The sequence below is a fragment of the Temnothorax curvispinosus genome, unplaced genomic scaffold, assembly GCF_003070985.1.
Source record: "Temnothorax curvispinosus isolate PA1 unplaced genomic scaffold, ASM307098v1 QBEX01006321.1, whole genome shotgun sequence".
Lineage (NCBI taxonomy): Eukaryota > Metazoa > Arthropoda > Insecta > Hymenoptera > Formicidae > Temnothorax > Temnothorax curvispinosus.
The window spans coordinates 227,050-241,001 of record NW_020216101.1 but is presented as its reverse complement, the minus strand read 5'-3'; the positions used below and the strand labels follow the sequence as shown (position 1 = coordinate 241,001).

The following is a 13,952-nucleotide window of genomic DNA, read 5'->3' as shown; positions in this document are numbered from 1 at the left end:
GTTGATCTCTTCAAATGGATACCTAATGCGTAGCTGACGGCTGCCGATTGTAGCAGGTCGTAAACTATCGTATAATAACTATCGGCGTCGAAGTAACGGAGCACTGAGGCGTTTAAAGTGCGAACGAAACGTAAAAGGCACGCACCGTGTTTACAGCGATGTAATCATCAGCGCTGGTGCGTAAACTTTAATAAAATGTATTTTACAGGAAATCACAAGTATGAACAGCACGCCGCGCCAGTCAAGTCAAGACAAGACATTACAAATTCCTATTCACCGTAAAATGACACCGAAAGGGGTGCGTTACATCAAACATCCTGATATACCTTTCATTATCTATATGCCAAATCTATACAGAAATAATGAGGAATTATCTACCACCGATGAGATTGTCGGTGCGCCATATTTTGACACAACTGGTAGACCGTCCCCAAATTATTATTCTTACTATCCATATAATTATCCGAACTATTTAAACCGCGACTCGGGCAATGCAGATTTCTGCACACAGTAAAAAATTTAATGTCAATGAAAGTCCACTCTAAATTTTGTGTTAAAATAACTCATTCATCGTGTTACTTGTTGATATTTAGAAATGTTATATCAACATTTTTTACAATGTATGTTTACAATAAAATAAAAATAATTTGTAAAAAATGTTGATGTAACATTTCTATATAAATGTCAACAAGTAACACGATGAATGAGTTATTTTAACATAAAATTTAGAGTGGACTTTCATTGACATTTGGTACACAAAATTTTTTACTGTGTAGCAATCTCAAGAGAAACTCAAATTCAGACGATGATTCAAACATACCTGGAATCAAAATCAGACTCCCTGAGAATTGGTTACATTACTCGAAAAGTGCTGACAACAGGGTTGGAGTTTCGGAATGGTTCTGGCCCTGGGCTAAGGAGCTGGTTTTCCAGAACCGGAATAAATGTCCACAACCGCAAATTCGACGACCACACTATTAATCCACCTTATGAAACGTCTTCGTCACCAGTTTATTATTAATAAGGCACTGTTAAAGATATGACGGTGTTATCGATTCCTACCACACTACCTTGAAGCAACGAGTCGATTGACCGTAATGGTTGTCATGTTCTATTTATTATAATTAATTTTTTATAAGCGTACATTCCTCTTCAAACTTCGTCCGTCGAACTTTTACTTACAATTTTCTAAATAAGAAATAAAATGTTTCATTTCGGTATTATAAATCTACGTATATATGTACTACGCTTTTAAATAAATATATTTTAATGAGGACATTATGTTCTTTTCATTTCACACACTGTAAACCTCATCATATCATAAAAACCCATTCAAAATTATCGGCATTTATATAAATATATATCTAATATGGTAATAATTTTACTATAATCTTTTAATTTTTTATTTAAAGTTCTGATATGTCTTTAAAACAAATAATTAAAATAAGTAAACAATATAACAGCCCAATATAAAATTAATACTACTAAATGTAAATTCAAATCTAAAATTCTGTATATCCTTTATAGATAAATTAATTAACGAGAAAATAGTTTCAGGATTAAATAAGAACCAGGCTATCTAAAATTATAAGGTTTTATCGTGGAATATAAACACATTCGAGTATACTTTTACCAATAATCCTAACTTTGATTGTAGCTCGTAAGCGCACACAACGATGAAACGAAAATTCAATTTCAGACAATTTGCCGGGAGAGTTAATTGAGTCGAACGCGGGGATCGAGGCGCCGCGCCGCCCGTACGTCTGTAAAATATGCGAATGCCGGAAAAGGAAAGCAAACACTGATCGAGATTTCTGACTCGCCCCCGGGTGCATCTCTCTCTGATTAAATGCAATTTCCTCGATTCCGCGGAAAGCTACTTCCGATGGCACGCGCGAATGTTTATCTTTCGTTATTTTTATTGACGGGACAAACATCGCAATGTATGAAACGCAATAAAAATTGGTCAGAGAATTATATTTGTTATTATATTTGTCCGAATATAGAATTGAATGGCAAGTTTCAGCAAACTACAGAGATGAACAGACAACGAACAAACATTAAATCATAACCTTCGGCTAATTTTGCGGAATCAATTGGTAGTAATCACGAGATCCATTGATCGAGATGCATCGTTGATCTCTTCAAATGGATACATAATGCGTAGCTGACGGCTGTTGTAGCAGGTTGTAAACTCATCGTACGCGTTGAGGTAACCTGAACCTGAACGCGTCGTGGTAACGGAACACTGAGGAGTTTAAAGTGCGCTGGAAGTTATGAAACGAAACGTAAAAGGTATCGCACCTTGTTTACAGCAAGCAATGTAATCATCAGCGCTGATGCGTGAATGCTATCGCGAAATAAATTCGATATTTTGTACGTTCAATTCTAAACAGAGATCTTTAAGTTTCGCTGCATCCTCTTTCAAGTTGGTTGTTAATAACGTGGTAAGAATTTTAGTTACAAGATGTAATTGTGGCCGTTTTATTTGTATCATCTTGTGCAGCAGTCTAATATTGTTGTTACACGCAAGTAATTTATCAGAAATTTAGGGAAAAGCACATTTATCAAACGGAAGCTACAAATTGTTGGCCAGACGTTCCACAACGTTTGCCGTAACAACGACTACATGCAGAAATCGGCCGTTACGCTTGTAACAGGTGAGTTAACTTCACTATAATTAAGCATTAATAAGTCAACGAGGAACCTTAATTGTCTGTCAAAATATATACATAGCGCATTATCACTTCACATACTGCCAATGTAGATTTGTAGATACATATTTAGCAAATTATTTTTCAAGATTGAAAAATTCTTGAGTTATAAATAATATAGAATTTAAAAAAAAATTAAGATCGTTCTATAAAATAGAATTAGAAAGAATAAGATAAAAAATCCTTGAAATAAAGGATTTAAATATTCAAAATCGTAGACAGATCACACAGAAATATATAAAATTATGTTATATATATTCTATTTCGCTCTATTTTATTTTTTATCTTCCAAATAATGTGTAAAATAAAATATTTATTATATAAGCGTTTAAAAGTTTGTTAAAATTTTATGTGCGTTTGGTATTTCAGATCTTCAAGACTGAGAGAATATCTTCAATGTACTTATTAGTCGTTTCTGCAGGAATCTTTGGTTTTTTTTAATATGTCCGTTCTTTACTCTTCGATAATCGAAGCGTGTCGAGGTCTCTTGGCCGGAAGCCGGTTTCATTATAGAGAACGTATAATCTCAAACGTATAATTTCAAACTCAGATTCACGAAAGTGAAAAAACTTCAAACGTAAAAAACGCCGTCGCCGAGTGAATTTCAAAGGGAACGCTCCTAAGTTCGACGAGCCCGAGCATTTTGTCGTCCCCCTCCGACTTCAACTTTGACATCTCCTTGACTCTTTGAAGCAACTTTTGCTCCGCGTTTCCCGCGTTCGTAATTCCAACTTGCCGACGTTCACATATTCCGATTTTCTTCGCGATATTATATATGCGCAGGCGACAAGGATCGTTTGTTAATTTATACGACCTTTGAGGCAATCCAATATAACGGCGCCGCATCCTTCTGCAGGACAGAATTAATCGAGTATGCAAATGAGAGGCAAGTATCGCTCTCGCAGATCACTTTGTTTTCCCACACATATCGATTTTTCCGGTTAAATGAACAATGAAACCTTCGCAATCACAGGAAGTACGGATATGAGAGAAGTCTATAATTTCTCATTCTAATTCTAATAAATCAACATTTATAAGTAATGTTAAGCTATTACTTTAATTTTGTCATGAGTTTCATATTAACACTAAAATATCATTAATAGCGGAACCTTGAAGAAACTAACGAGTTTATAACTCACGGTTGCTCCTTAAGTAACTTCTTGATTAAGAAGTTTCAAAGTTTCAAACTACAGCTTTCAATATTAGACGATGGCATAAATCATGAAAAAAATTAAATTTAAATTACAAATAAAAATTTACATATCTATGATATGGCAATCAAGCTCTTAATCTAAGGATTATTTTCACGCGCGACAAAATAACCTAATTAATCTTTTATTTCTCAGTTTTTGCGCACTATATAGCAGAACAACCTCAGATTACTTTGATAAACTCGATGTATTTTAAATGCTTCGGAAAATCCTTTTATTTTCAAAATGAGAGAGAGAGAGAGAGAGAGAGAGAGAGAGAGAGAGAGAGAGAGAAAGGAAAATATGATCTGTGTGCTATTATAGTAATGCAAACCGCTTAGCTGAAGAATTCGAAACTCACGATTTTGATGGAAGCTGGGCGCGAATACGCTAGAGAATTTATATTGCCTGCAGGAAAAAAACGGAGAACACTGTCGCGTGACCTATCTCTGTGAGTAAATCAAGCTTCGAATACCGGTACCCCGGTCTCGGCTTACGGGGTCAAAGCTGACCCGCTGAATACCTCCATTACAGGATGGTTAATGGTTTCTTTGCACCACGAAGAAGATTCCCTCTTGGAAATATTGCTTCCCGTTGGTGAAAGAGCGGAAAACCCTTCCACCACTCGGTCTTATCACGCTAGCGCAGGTTCAACGACTCAACGTACTGATACCCGAACTTAACATCACATCGTTACAAGGTTCTAAATTTAACACAAACGCTGCAGTGCATGAAACGCTAAATTAAATCTGTCAACGCTAAATTCGTCGCTAAATTAAATCTCACAACATTAAGTGGAACCTGTCGACGCTAAACCTCGCTAAATTAAGCTGCCAACATTAAAGATGTCTCGCTAAATAAAAAAAATCTATATTTCGGTTATATATATAGCATATATGTTATATGTATTTAATATAATAATAAATCACAATGTTTCTTTAAATAATAATTACACATTCTTGGTAAATCGCAAGCAATTGTAATAAATGTCGCGTAGAAAGATTAGCTGTAATTAAAGTACAAACATTGTTAATAGTACTTCCTCACATAAAATATACCAAATCTTCGCTATATCTAACGATGACTCATGAGTGCATTTACTACCATGTGCGAAAAACAAAATACCAATGAGATTTCGATGACAGGCGATGTTTGCCATTATACATATACATGAAACCGTCTTTAGTTGTTAGAAAGAAAAGCTCATATAAAAATAAATTTACAAACGTTGATAATCGGACGATTGCAGCTATTACCTGATCGTTCTCGGACTGCATTACGAAGGAAAAGTAGAGCCGCAGCATTAAGATTTTTTGCTACTGGTGCAACGTGGAAATCGAGCTATCGAAAATCCGTGTGTTATAAATGAGTGAAATCAAGATACATACAAGAAGGTTAATATACCTATCTCAGTAAGTCAACTCAGGCTGAAAGATCGTATCACTAAGTCAATCACTTAATTCGGGAAGAGTTTTTATTTTTGGAGTAAAAGAGTATCGGACGGCTACCAAAGGGAACGAGAAAACAGGAATCATGCATAAATTATCACAAGTAATTAACATATTTACGTCTTCTGGACCGCGCGTTTATACGTCGTGGCGAACATTCACGCGAGAAGGAGGGCTCAAAAATTCCTGAGTAATGTACACATTACACGCACGACGCGAACATTTGGAGCGAGATGCACGAATAAAATCGACGGAGCACGTGATCGAGGATGCACGTACGAGTGACGTTGCGCGACGCACTGACTCGTCGTCGCCGGACGTCGGGGCGCCGTCCGTCGCGACGGCGCCGACGTATCGGCCGGAAGTAATACCCTTTGCGATTATAGTCACGAGAATGAGCGCGATGCGCATCGAGATCGCGCGTCGCACGTGCATAAGATAGCCCGCGAGAAAATCGATCTCCCCGACAGTCTCTAGGAGCGAACCCCGTATGGTCGCGTCACGAGGCGCAAAAGGAACCCAATGACGTCAGTGGAACATCCGAATGCGGTTAAACAGTATCCGTTAAACGAGAAATAAATCGCGTGTAAGGTCAAGACATTAATGGGAAACCACTATCCATACTTATCCCTCGGTGCACAATGTAATCATCCAACGTTGAGAATCTTCTTTTCAACATTTAAATATATACTTCGGTTTATTTGTTCGATTACCTGTCCACGGTTGTAATTAAATTGACTTGAAGATTGAAGAAAACGATACACGAGTTGCTTCTCCGAGAAGTGACCGTCTTAATTGAGATTCTAATTAAAGACAATTACATCTGAAGACGAACCAGTTGCGGTGACGGGTTCGTGAATATTGAGCGTTGCATTAACGCGAAGAATTTTAACCCTTAAATGCCACACCTCTCAAGAATCTCGTAAGTTCACTGAGGGGTCTAAAAGACCCCAGCATGAAAAATGTCTCCTTACTCATTGATTTTTTTATCCTTAGTTATAACAATTTTAATCAATGTTGTTCAAGGTCTAGAGAAGAGTATAAAATGCTAATATTGTTCAAATTTCAATTTCGACATAGTATAAAAAAGGTCAATCACTCAACTATCATCAATGGGAGTATAAGCTCCATTTTTGGCAAGAACATTTGAAAACATTTCATTCTAAAGGGTCTGGGGTCCGCTGGACCCCGGGTGGCATTTAAGGGTTAACAAGTGACTTCGAGATAAGTCTTGCGGCTTTGAGATCTTCATAAAACCGACCGTGGAAGTATAAGTCTCTCCTGTGACCTCTCTTACACGACCTACACCTACGCAAGCACCTTCTCCGGATTACCTGCGACCAGGTCGACTTCCGTGTCGAAGAAACATATCTCCACGGCCGCAAATATCTTATTGCCGAAGGTCAGTATTCACCCACTAACGCTTTTCGCATAATCGCGTCGAGAAATGGTGGATAAAGCGAATAACGGCAAATCTCACAAAATCCTGCGAGCGTGTCGGACGCCTTACGAAAAAAAAGAAGATTGCACACTACGAGCTGCCTATGCGATAGTAATTATCAACAAATTAATATTGCTACTCGCAATATAAAGCTAATTGAATAGCGCGTTCGTTGCATAAGATGTTTCGAAAGAGGTTATTTATACGGAAATTAATTTACTGTATTAGCATGTACCGTTTCAAATCTCGGAAGAAATAATGACAGATTAACATGCAGGTTTTCGCCAAAGCGCACGCGCATAGAAGTTAATCAAAATATATATGCATGTATTAAAAAATCTATCTTATATTAAAAATGAACATTCTCCTGTATATTCTATGACATTTTTATATAATTTGCCGTGTATAATTTTATCTATAATTTTATTATTTTCTATATATTTGCTGTTTTAATTACATATATACCATTATAAAAAGTTCTGACAAAGTTAGGTTTCTCTCTAAACTCATAACAATATAAATAATCTTCAACAATATATAAATAAATATGCTTACGCATTGTTTCCTGGATAACACTACTTTCTCAATTAAAGATTGGCATTAAAAATAAATATTAAATTACAATATTTTTACAATGACGTCTATTTATGTATAGAAATTAAATCATCGACATTAAGTTAAGTGTCAAATTAAATGTTTCTAAATGCAGCTTTTGCCTTTGACGAATATCAAAGCGAAGAATGTAAGAATGGACTTGACGAAGTCGGTGCAGCGCGACGTGTTCTAGAGCAATGTTCGTTCCGGGCTACGTGCTTCCCTTAATTGAGCGTGCACTAATCCCCCTTTCCCCCGGTTGCTGGCCTGGAGGGGTCCACGCGGCACAGCGATTCCCCACGTGTGGTCGCGCCTTAATTGAGCGTGCGCCCACTTCGAGTCAGACGATTCTTTTCTCATCTTCCTCGCCGTCTCGACATTAAACGCGTGCTCACGTATACGCGTGATAAATTGGGTTTGTGCATTTTGTGTGCTTGTGTGCGAAATTGTACTGCTGACGGTCCTAGGACGGAGCAGCGACCGTGAAGAATGCGATTAACTCCACGTAATTTGGTGTGACTATCGGTTAAAATATACCAATTTTCGGTTTGTCACGTTATCCTTCTCATTGCACTGCAAAAGCACAAAGTGCTAAGGTTTCTTAATAATGTCTTAGCCGTCTTGAATTCTGACGTAAGAAACGAGGAGAAATACATAAATAATTCTTGCGTTTTATAATTATTAATATTCTATTTAATGGAGTTTGTAAAATATGGTAGAAATTTGCGTATTTTTTATTTTTAAAAAGAAAATATATCATATAATTATAATATTATAAATGATTATGTGTGTGTATCTATATGTTAAGATCTTTAAAGAAATTATAATGTATTAATATCAAAAATATTTGATCTGAAATAATCCTGTTTTCCATAAAAATAGCAAAAATTTAGAAAGTTAAAATTAAATTAAATCGCGTTTTGATTCTAATTAAGAATATTTAATTCGCGTGTTAAGTGCTGATTTATTTTAATCGGGAGAAAGATCGTACAAGATCGCTTTCTATGGCAATCGTGTAAGATTTAGGCGAAGCGTCAAGTTCAAGGTATTCGATGAGATACGTGCTATTTTAGCACGAACCATCGACTCACGATGACATTTACCGAAGTTCTTGCATTCGTTTAAAAACTCATTTATCAATGTCGCAACTCGTGTAACTTTGTTACCATAAGCTCATTACGATCTGTCTAAAGTCAAAGAAGCAAGTCACATTAAGAATTATCCCATTGACACTCGCGTAGAATTAAATGTGACTTTTTCCTCAAAAGATGATTCAGATATTATTCCTGACGTAATTTATAACGTTCATGACGATGACACGATACGAAACCACAATCAGCACAAGTATTGCCGGAGCGACATCGCAAGTGTCATGTAATCTCAGAGTAGACCTGTTTATCGGTGATTCATCGCTGCGGATCTTCCTAAATTGATTATAGAGGTCAAAGCAAATCAACTAGATGAGTAATCCAGCGGTTTACTCATTTCTCCAGTATTAACTAATGCCACAAAAAAATTGATCAACATAAGTCATATTTATGCTGATCAATTTTATGCTTAAATGACGATTTATATAAGATAATAACAAACGTCTTTCTTTACTATGTCTATTTGTGTCTATACGAGAGTATTTTCTGCAATTTTTTTTTACAAAATTCTTACTAAAGCTTTCCACACACGATATAAAGCTACTAATACTATATTTTTCAACATTACAATTTGAAGTAGAACAAGACTTTTTCTATTTCGTGATTATTAAATGCCGATTTATATCAAATTCGAGGGAAAAAAATCAATTTTTTTAAATATTTATTGTTGAATAAAATAAAATAATTCTATTTTCGTTTCATTTGTTTTAGTTATTTTGTTGTACCTATTATCATCTTGCCATCGATTTCTCTCGATCTCCCACAATTATCGGTACGTCTTCCACCGAGTATCAGGAAGAATTCGCTGATCGAGGCCAAGTTCGTGACGATGTCCGGCATCGTCTACGTGATGCATCGTCACGATCGGAACTAAACATACTTTCGATCCACCGCATGTGCGTTCCGGCATGAACGACGCGTCGTCATGGGGCGTTTATTTCTCCGCGAGGAGAAACGATCTGGTAGAATTTCACCGACCCAAAAAACGACTTTTCTGACGTCGCACGAATCTTTTTTCCCCCCCTCGCGGAGATATTCCTTCTTCCTACGACTGTTTCTTACGACATGGAAAAGAGATCGCGCGATGAATCGGAACTGATCGCTCGTATACTTGAACGATGATATTGTTCGACGCAAGGAAAAAAAAACGATATGAGACCGCTTGAAAAAAATGAGATCGCGCACTATCACGGGAATCATACGGGACTCGACGCCAAGTCATTTGGAGCAATTTGCGTTGAATCAATGCGTATCGCGGGGACTTGAATGCGTAACGGCTCCAAATTTATTACCGTTGCCCGTTCTGACCGAATTCACATAACGCAATGTCTTGAGAGGTCAATCGTCCCACGATTATTGAAACGATTACTTTCAAAGTGCTTCCTCAATATACGATGTAATATCGCGATAAGCGCGTGGTAATTTTACGCGGTAGACACGTAGGAGCGCGTGCTAACTTTACATCATAAATACCGTGGTTAATTACCGAACCGTAATTGTTGAGAATGAGATCAGCATAATAGCACGGCTGTAGCGCTTCATTATACCTTCCTAGGGTATCCTTTGAGAAATCCTCAATTACAGCGATCGCCGATGACATTACGACGACCATGGTAGGGCTCGTATCCCATATCTCGGCAGATTAGAAAATCTTAAACGTTTTTTTGACGCGTATAATCACCGCACTGACGATTTGATTCACTGCACATTCGCACAAATTGGCATTTGACGACACCAGTTTTTCTCTCGTAAAATATAATTCTGATAACTCCGCTTCGAGAGTCACGGTTGCTGTTCTATATTTAAAAAAACATCGAGGAGGTCCTTCATAAATCCAATTAAAATGCGGTACGCGCTAATGCGTCGATTATGTAAATCCGATCACGATCGTGAATCACCTTGAGGCCCGACTCCTCTGGAATTTATCAATACTCATCGAGTCGACGACCCTAGATCAGTTGCGATCTGAGATAGCCTGGTCGATTTCTCGGAAGATGAATACCGAGATACCGGTGAGAGAAACGCACGTTGCACGGGCCGGCACACGCCACTAACAATCGGCGAAGCAGAATCGAAGAGGCACATAATACGACGACTGACACGGCAAGCAAGTCACGTCGATCGGCTGGTCGGCGCGCGAATAATTGTTTTCTAAATTCAGATCACACGACTCACCGCGTTTTGTGTATAAACGACCTATAGTACAAGGTAATAATTCAAGGTAACTCGCGATCTCATTAAAAACTACTCGCTGCACTAATTAAATTAATTTCGATGAAGTTCCAAGTGACAAACATGTTTCACTTTTATTCCGAATTGACTTTTAAAATACCGGCCGAGAGATGTATGATCGCAAGGTAAATCAAAATAAAAATTCCTGCTCCATTTTTTGAGATACCGAGTCGCGGTCCCACAAGGAAGAGCGTCGTCATCGACGGTTACGGTTTCGGCGAGCGGCGGACTGCAAGTGCACGCGAGATCGCGGGGAGAACCAGCCGGTGCGCCGTCCGCAATGTCGAGGAGGAGAGGAAGAAGGTCCGAAGCACCGAAGGTGCTCGCGCCGGTTCCGAGGAGGCGCATTCACCTTGCCATCAGGCTCTTACGCACTTGTGTGCACGCGTAAGCGAGCCTGCGTTGTTGCCTCGGTCGCCCAGCGGGTCGTTGCGTGCACGGTAAATGCGCAATGTCGAACCCGTGTGACCAACGAGTTTCTCTGTCACGATAACTCCGAAGCGCCGGGCTTCCACAACCTTGATCTTGATCTATACGTTACGAAGTGTCGCGCCTTGGTCTGGTACAGTTATAGTACAGCGAGAGCTCGTCAATTGGAAGCCACTCGGCTATTATGACCGAAATCGATATCAAGAGTAAGGAATCTTTATTTTTAACTACCATACAGAGAAAAAATAGCTCAGTCTCGACTTATCCTTTATATAGAATAGAAGTCTCTTTAATTTTCTCGAAACGGCACTCAAAAAGACAATAGGAAAAATTATTATTATGTAAGATCTCCGATAAATGAAAATGTCAGAATTTATTTATTCATAAAGATTGCTTTATGATAATTTTAATGTTCTGAAGTGTTAAAGCTAAAATTGTACATGGATTATACTTATAGATAATAATATTTAGTACACTAACATTTCCTTCTAAAGTTATTCGTACGAAAGTAAACTATCACGTTAGTCTTGTAAAAATATTAAATATATGTCATTAATAAAAACGTTCAGAGATAAAAAAATAAGTTTGGAAAATTTATCTCTTAGATAAGTAAATTAATAATACAAGACACATATCACCATTAAGCTTAATTTTAAAGTATAACGTTGTTCAGTCTGTTACGATAAAATCTTCACGAGCGAAAGAGGAAGATCAATAAACTAACATGCTACCGACAAAGAAAGTCATAGATAAGAAGAACCCGTAGGGCACTTCGTTTCATACGTCAAGAGGCAATTAGGCGAAGAAGGAATTCTCTGTTAAGAACCGGTTGGCAATTGTAAGATTGCTACTGAAAGAGTCGGGAAGTCTTTGTTCTCGCTTAAAGAAGAGAAATCGCTACGACGAATCGCTTATAGTAATGTTCGAATAACAGAAGATAAGAATAGACGCGATTCTTGGCCAACCTGTAATTACTCGCAGCCGATTACAATGCCGTTAATCGCGCTAATGAGAGCACGCTTTGACGGAAATTATATGCGTTTAGAATGCATCGTACGCACACCTTGGTCACACTCTGAATACGATGAAACGACGACATTTAAATATCGCGAGCCGCTCTGCTGGATGATTACGAGCGACAAGAAAATTCGCGTGAAAAGAATCTCCTGCCGTTACTGCACAAAAAACACCGTATAGTTATACGCATTCACCGAACAAAATTGGCGACTTTCTACTTCACATCTTCATTATATTATACGAAAATTGCATGCAAATTATACCACTGAATAATATATTTCATGGACGTATATTATAATGAACGCGACGTTTAAAAAATTTCAGACAAGCCCTGAGTCAAATCTCTCTCTCATTACTGAAAATCAAAGTTTAACGTATACAGTTTGTATACGTTAAACTTATACAGTTCGTTTCTCGTTCATTTTAGAGTTTTTATATTTAGATTCCTTGTTTATAAAATCATTAAAAAATGTCCTTATAACAATGCAATCATATTTTATTATACACACTTCCATAAACTTTCCTTTCCAGTTTATAAATAGGAGAAATGTCTTATACTGACTTATAACACTTTTCCGCCTACATAACAGTTCATTTATCAATCGATTAATTATCTCTAGTCAATCGGGCAACTTGTCGACAAAGAAAAGGCATGCATATATACGAGATGCGTTCGCAAACACATTTACATAATTAATGCACCTCACGTACCCACTGATGCAACAAGTTTGACATCTTTTAACTTTCTATTCTAACAGCAAACGCGAAAGAAAAGGAATCAAACCGAAGAGAAAATGTAAAGTTGTCTTTACACTTTCAAATGCACATACGTGCAAAATGAAATATATCAATATATAACGACACAGCTGATTCAATAATTTGCACATGGTATAGTTAATTAGCGTCATTAGATCAAATATTAGGATTCTCTACGCTTTAATTTAGAACGGGGAGACATCTCGCGTGTTAAATGGCGAGCACGTGGGCATAAAGGTTGCGTGTTGAGCAACAATCGCAATATTTAAGTTATATAAAATACTAAATTACATTCTAACAATTTAAGAAGCCAGGGTGCCTTTTATTAGGTGACTCAAGAATTAAATTAATTATATTTAAATAATAAATAATCAGGGGGGGGATACGCTCACATAGAGAAACAATGTTCCATATGTGTAGCATCGTCACAAAAGTAATATTTTTCCCACCCGAATATACTTTGTATCAATAACGCCGATCCAATTATCGGGCGTGGCGATCGCAATATGTGTTTGGTTGCAGTTCGTAGGTACCTGTACGGCTAAAAATAACGGTATAAGTACGATGCGATCTCTCGTCGCCGAAACTGGTTCCCCGAATGCCTCGGAGAGGCGATTCGATTAAGAGGCGGTCCGCGCGGCGCATTAAAACCAACCGCGGCTACGGGAAATAATCGTAGAGAGAACGCCTTCATGAATTTTCATATCAAACGAAACGCGGTTCGCGTCCCGCGCGATTCGCGGCGAGGTGACAGGTAAAGCACGTGCGTGCACCTTGGTGACAGGTAATTCACTTCGGTGGAAAAACGGTGAGCGTTCTCGCTCATAGGTATACGACCGAGAGATAGGTGCATTGTGTGCATCTAGCGCTTCGTCCAGACGAGCGACAGGCGCGCGTGCTCGACGTTACGACGCGTGCTACGCACGTGCGTCCGAACCAGTTTCGCTTCGCGACGGCTCCCCCAAGAAGGTTCTCGAGGTGGA

General features: G+C 38.0%; 1 protein-coding gene across 3 annotated transcripts in view; it reads right to left on the bottom strand.

Moving 5' to 3' along the window:
* LOC112455690 (WD repeat-containing protein 47) overlaps positions 1–13,952 on the bottom strand; it is a 68,251-nt gene that overhangs the window by 52,348 nt on the left and 1,951 nt on the right. Inside the window, exon 1 of one of the 3 annotated variants that reach the window (XM_025017784.1) lies at positions 5,473–5,638. The exons of 1 other annotated variant lie outside the window; for it this stretch is intronic. In XM_025017784.1, the coding sequence (XP_024873552.1) occupies positions 5,473–5,510 (38 nt within the window). In that variant the 5' untranslated portion in view covers positions 5,511–5,638. Of the gene's footprint in view, positions 1–5,472; positions 5,639–13,952 lie in introns of those variants that run through there. One more of the 3 variants, XM_025017785.1, reaches the window with a different exon arrangement.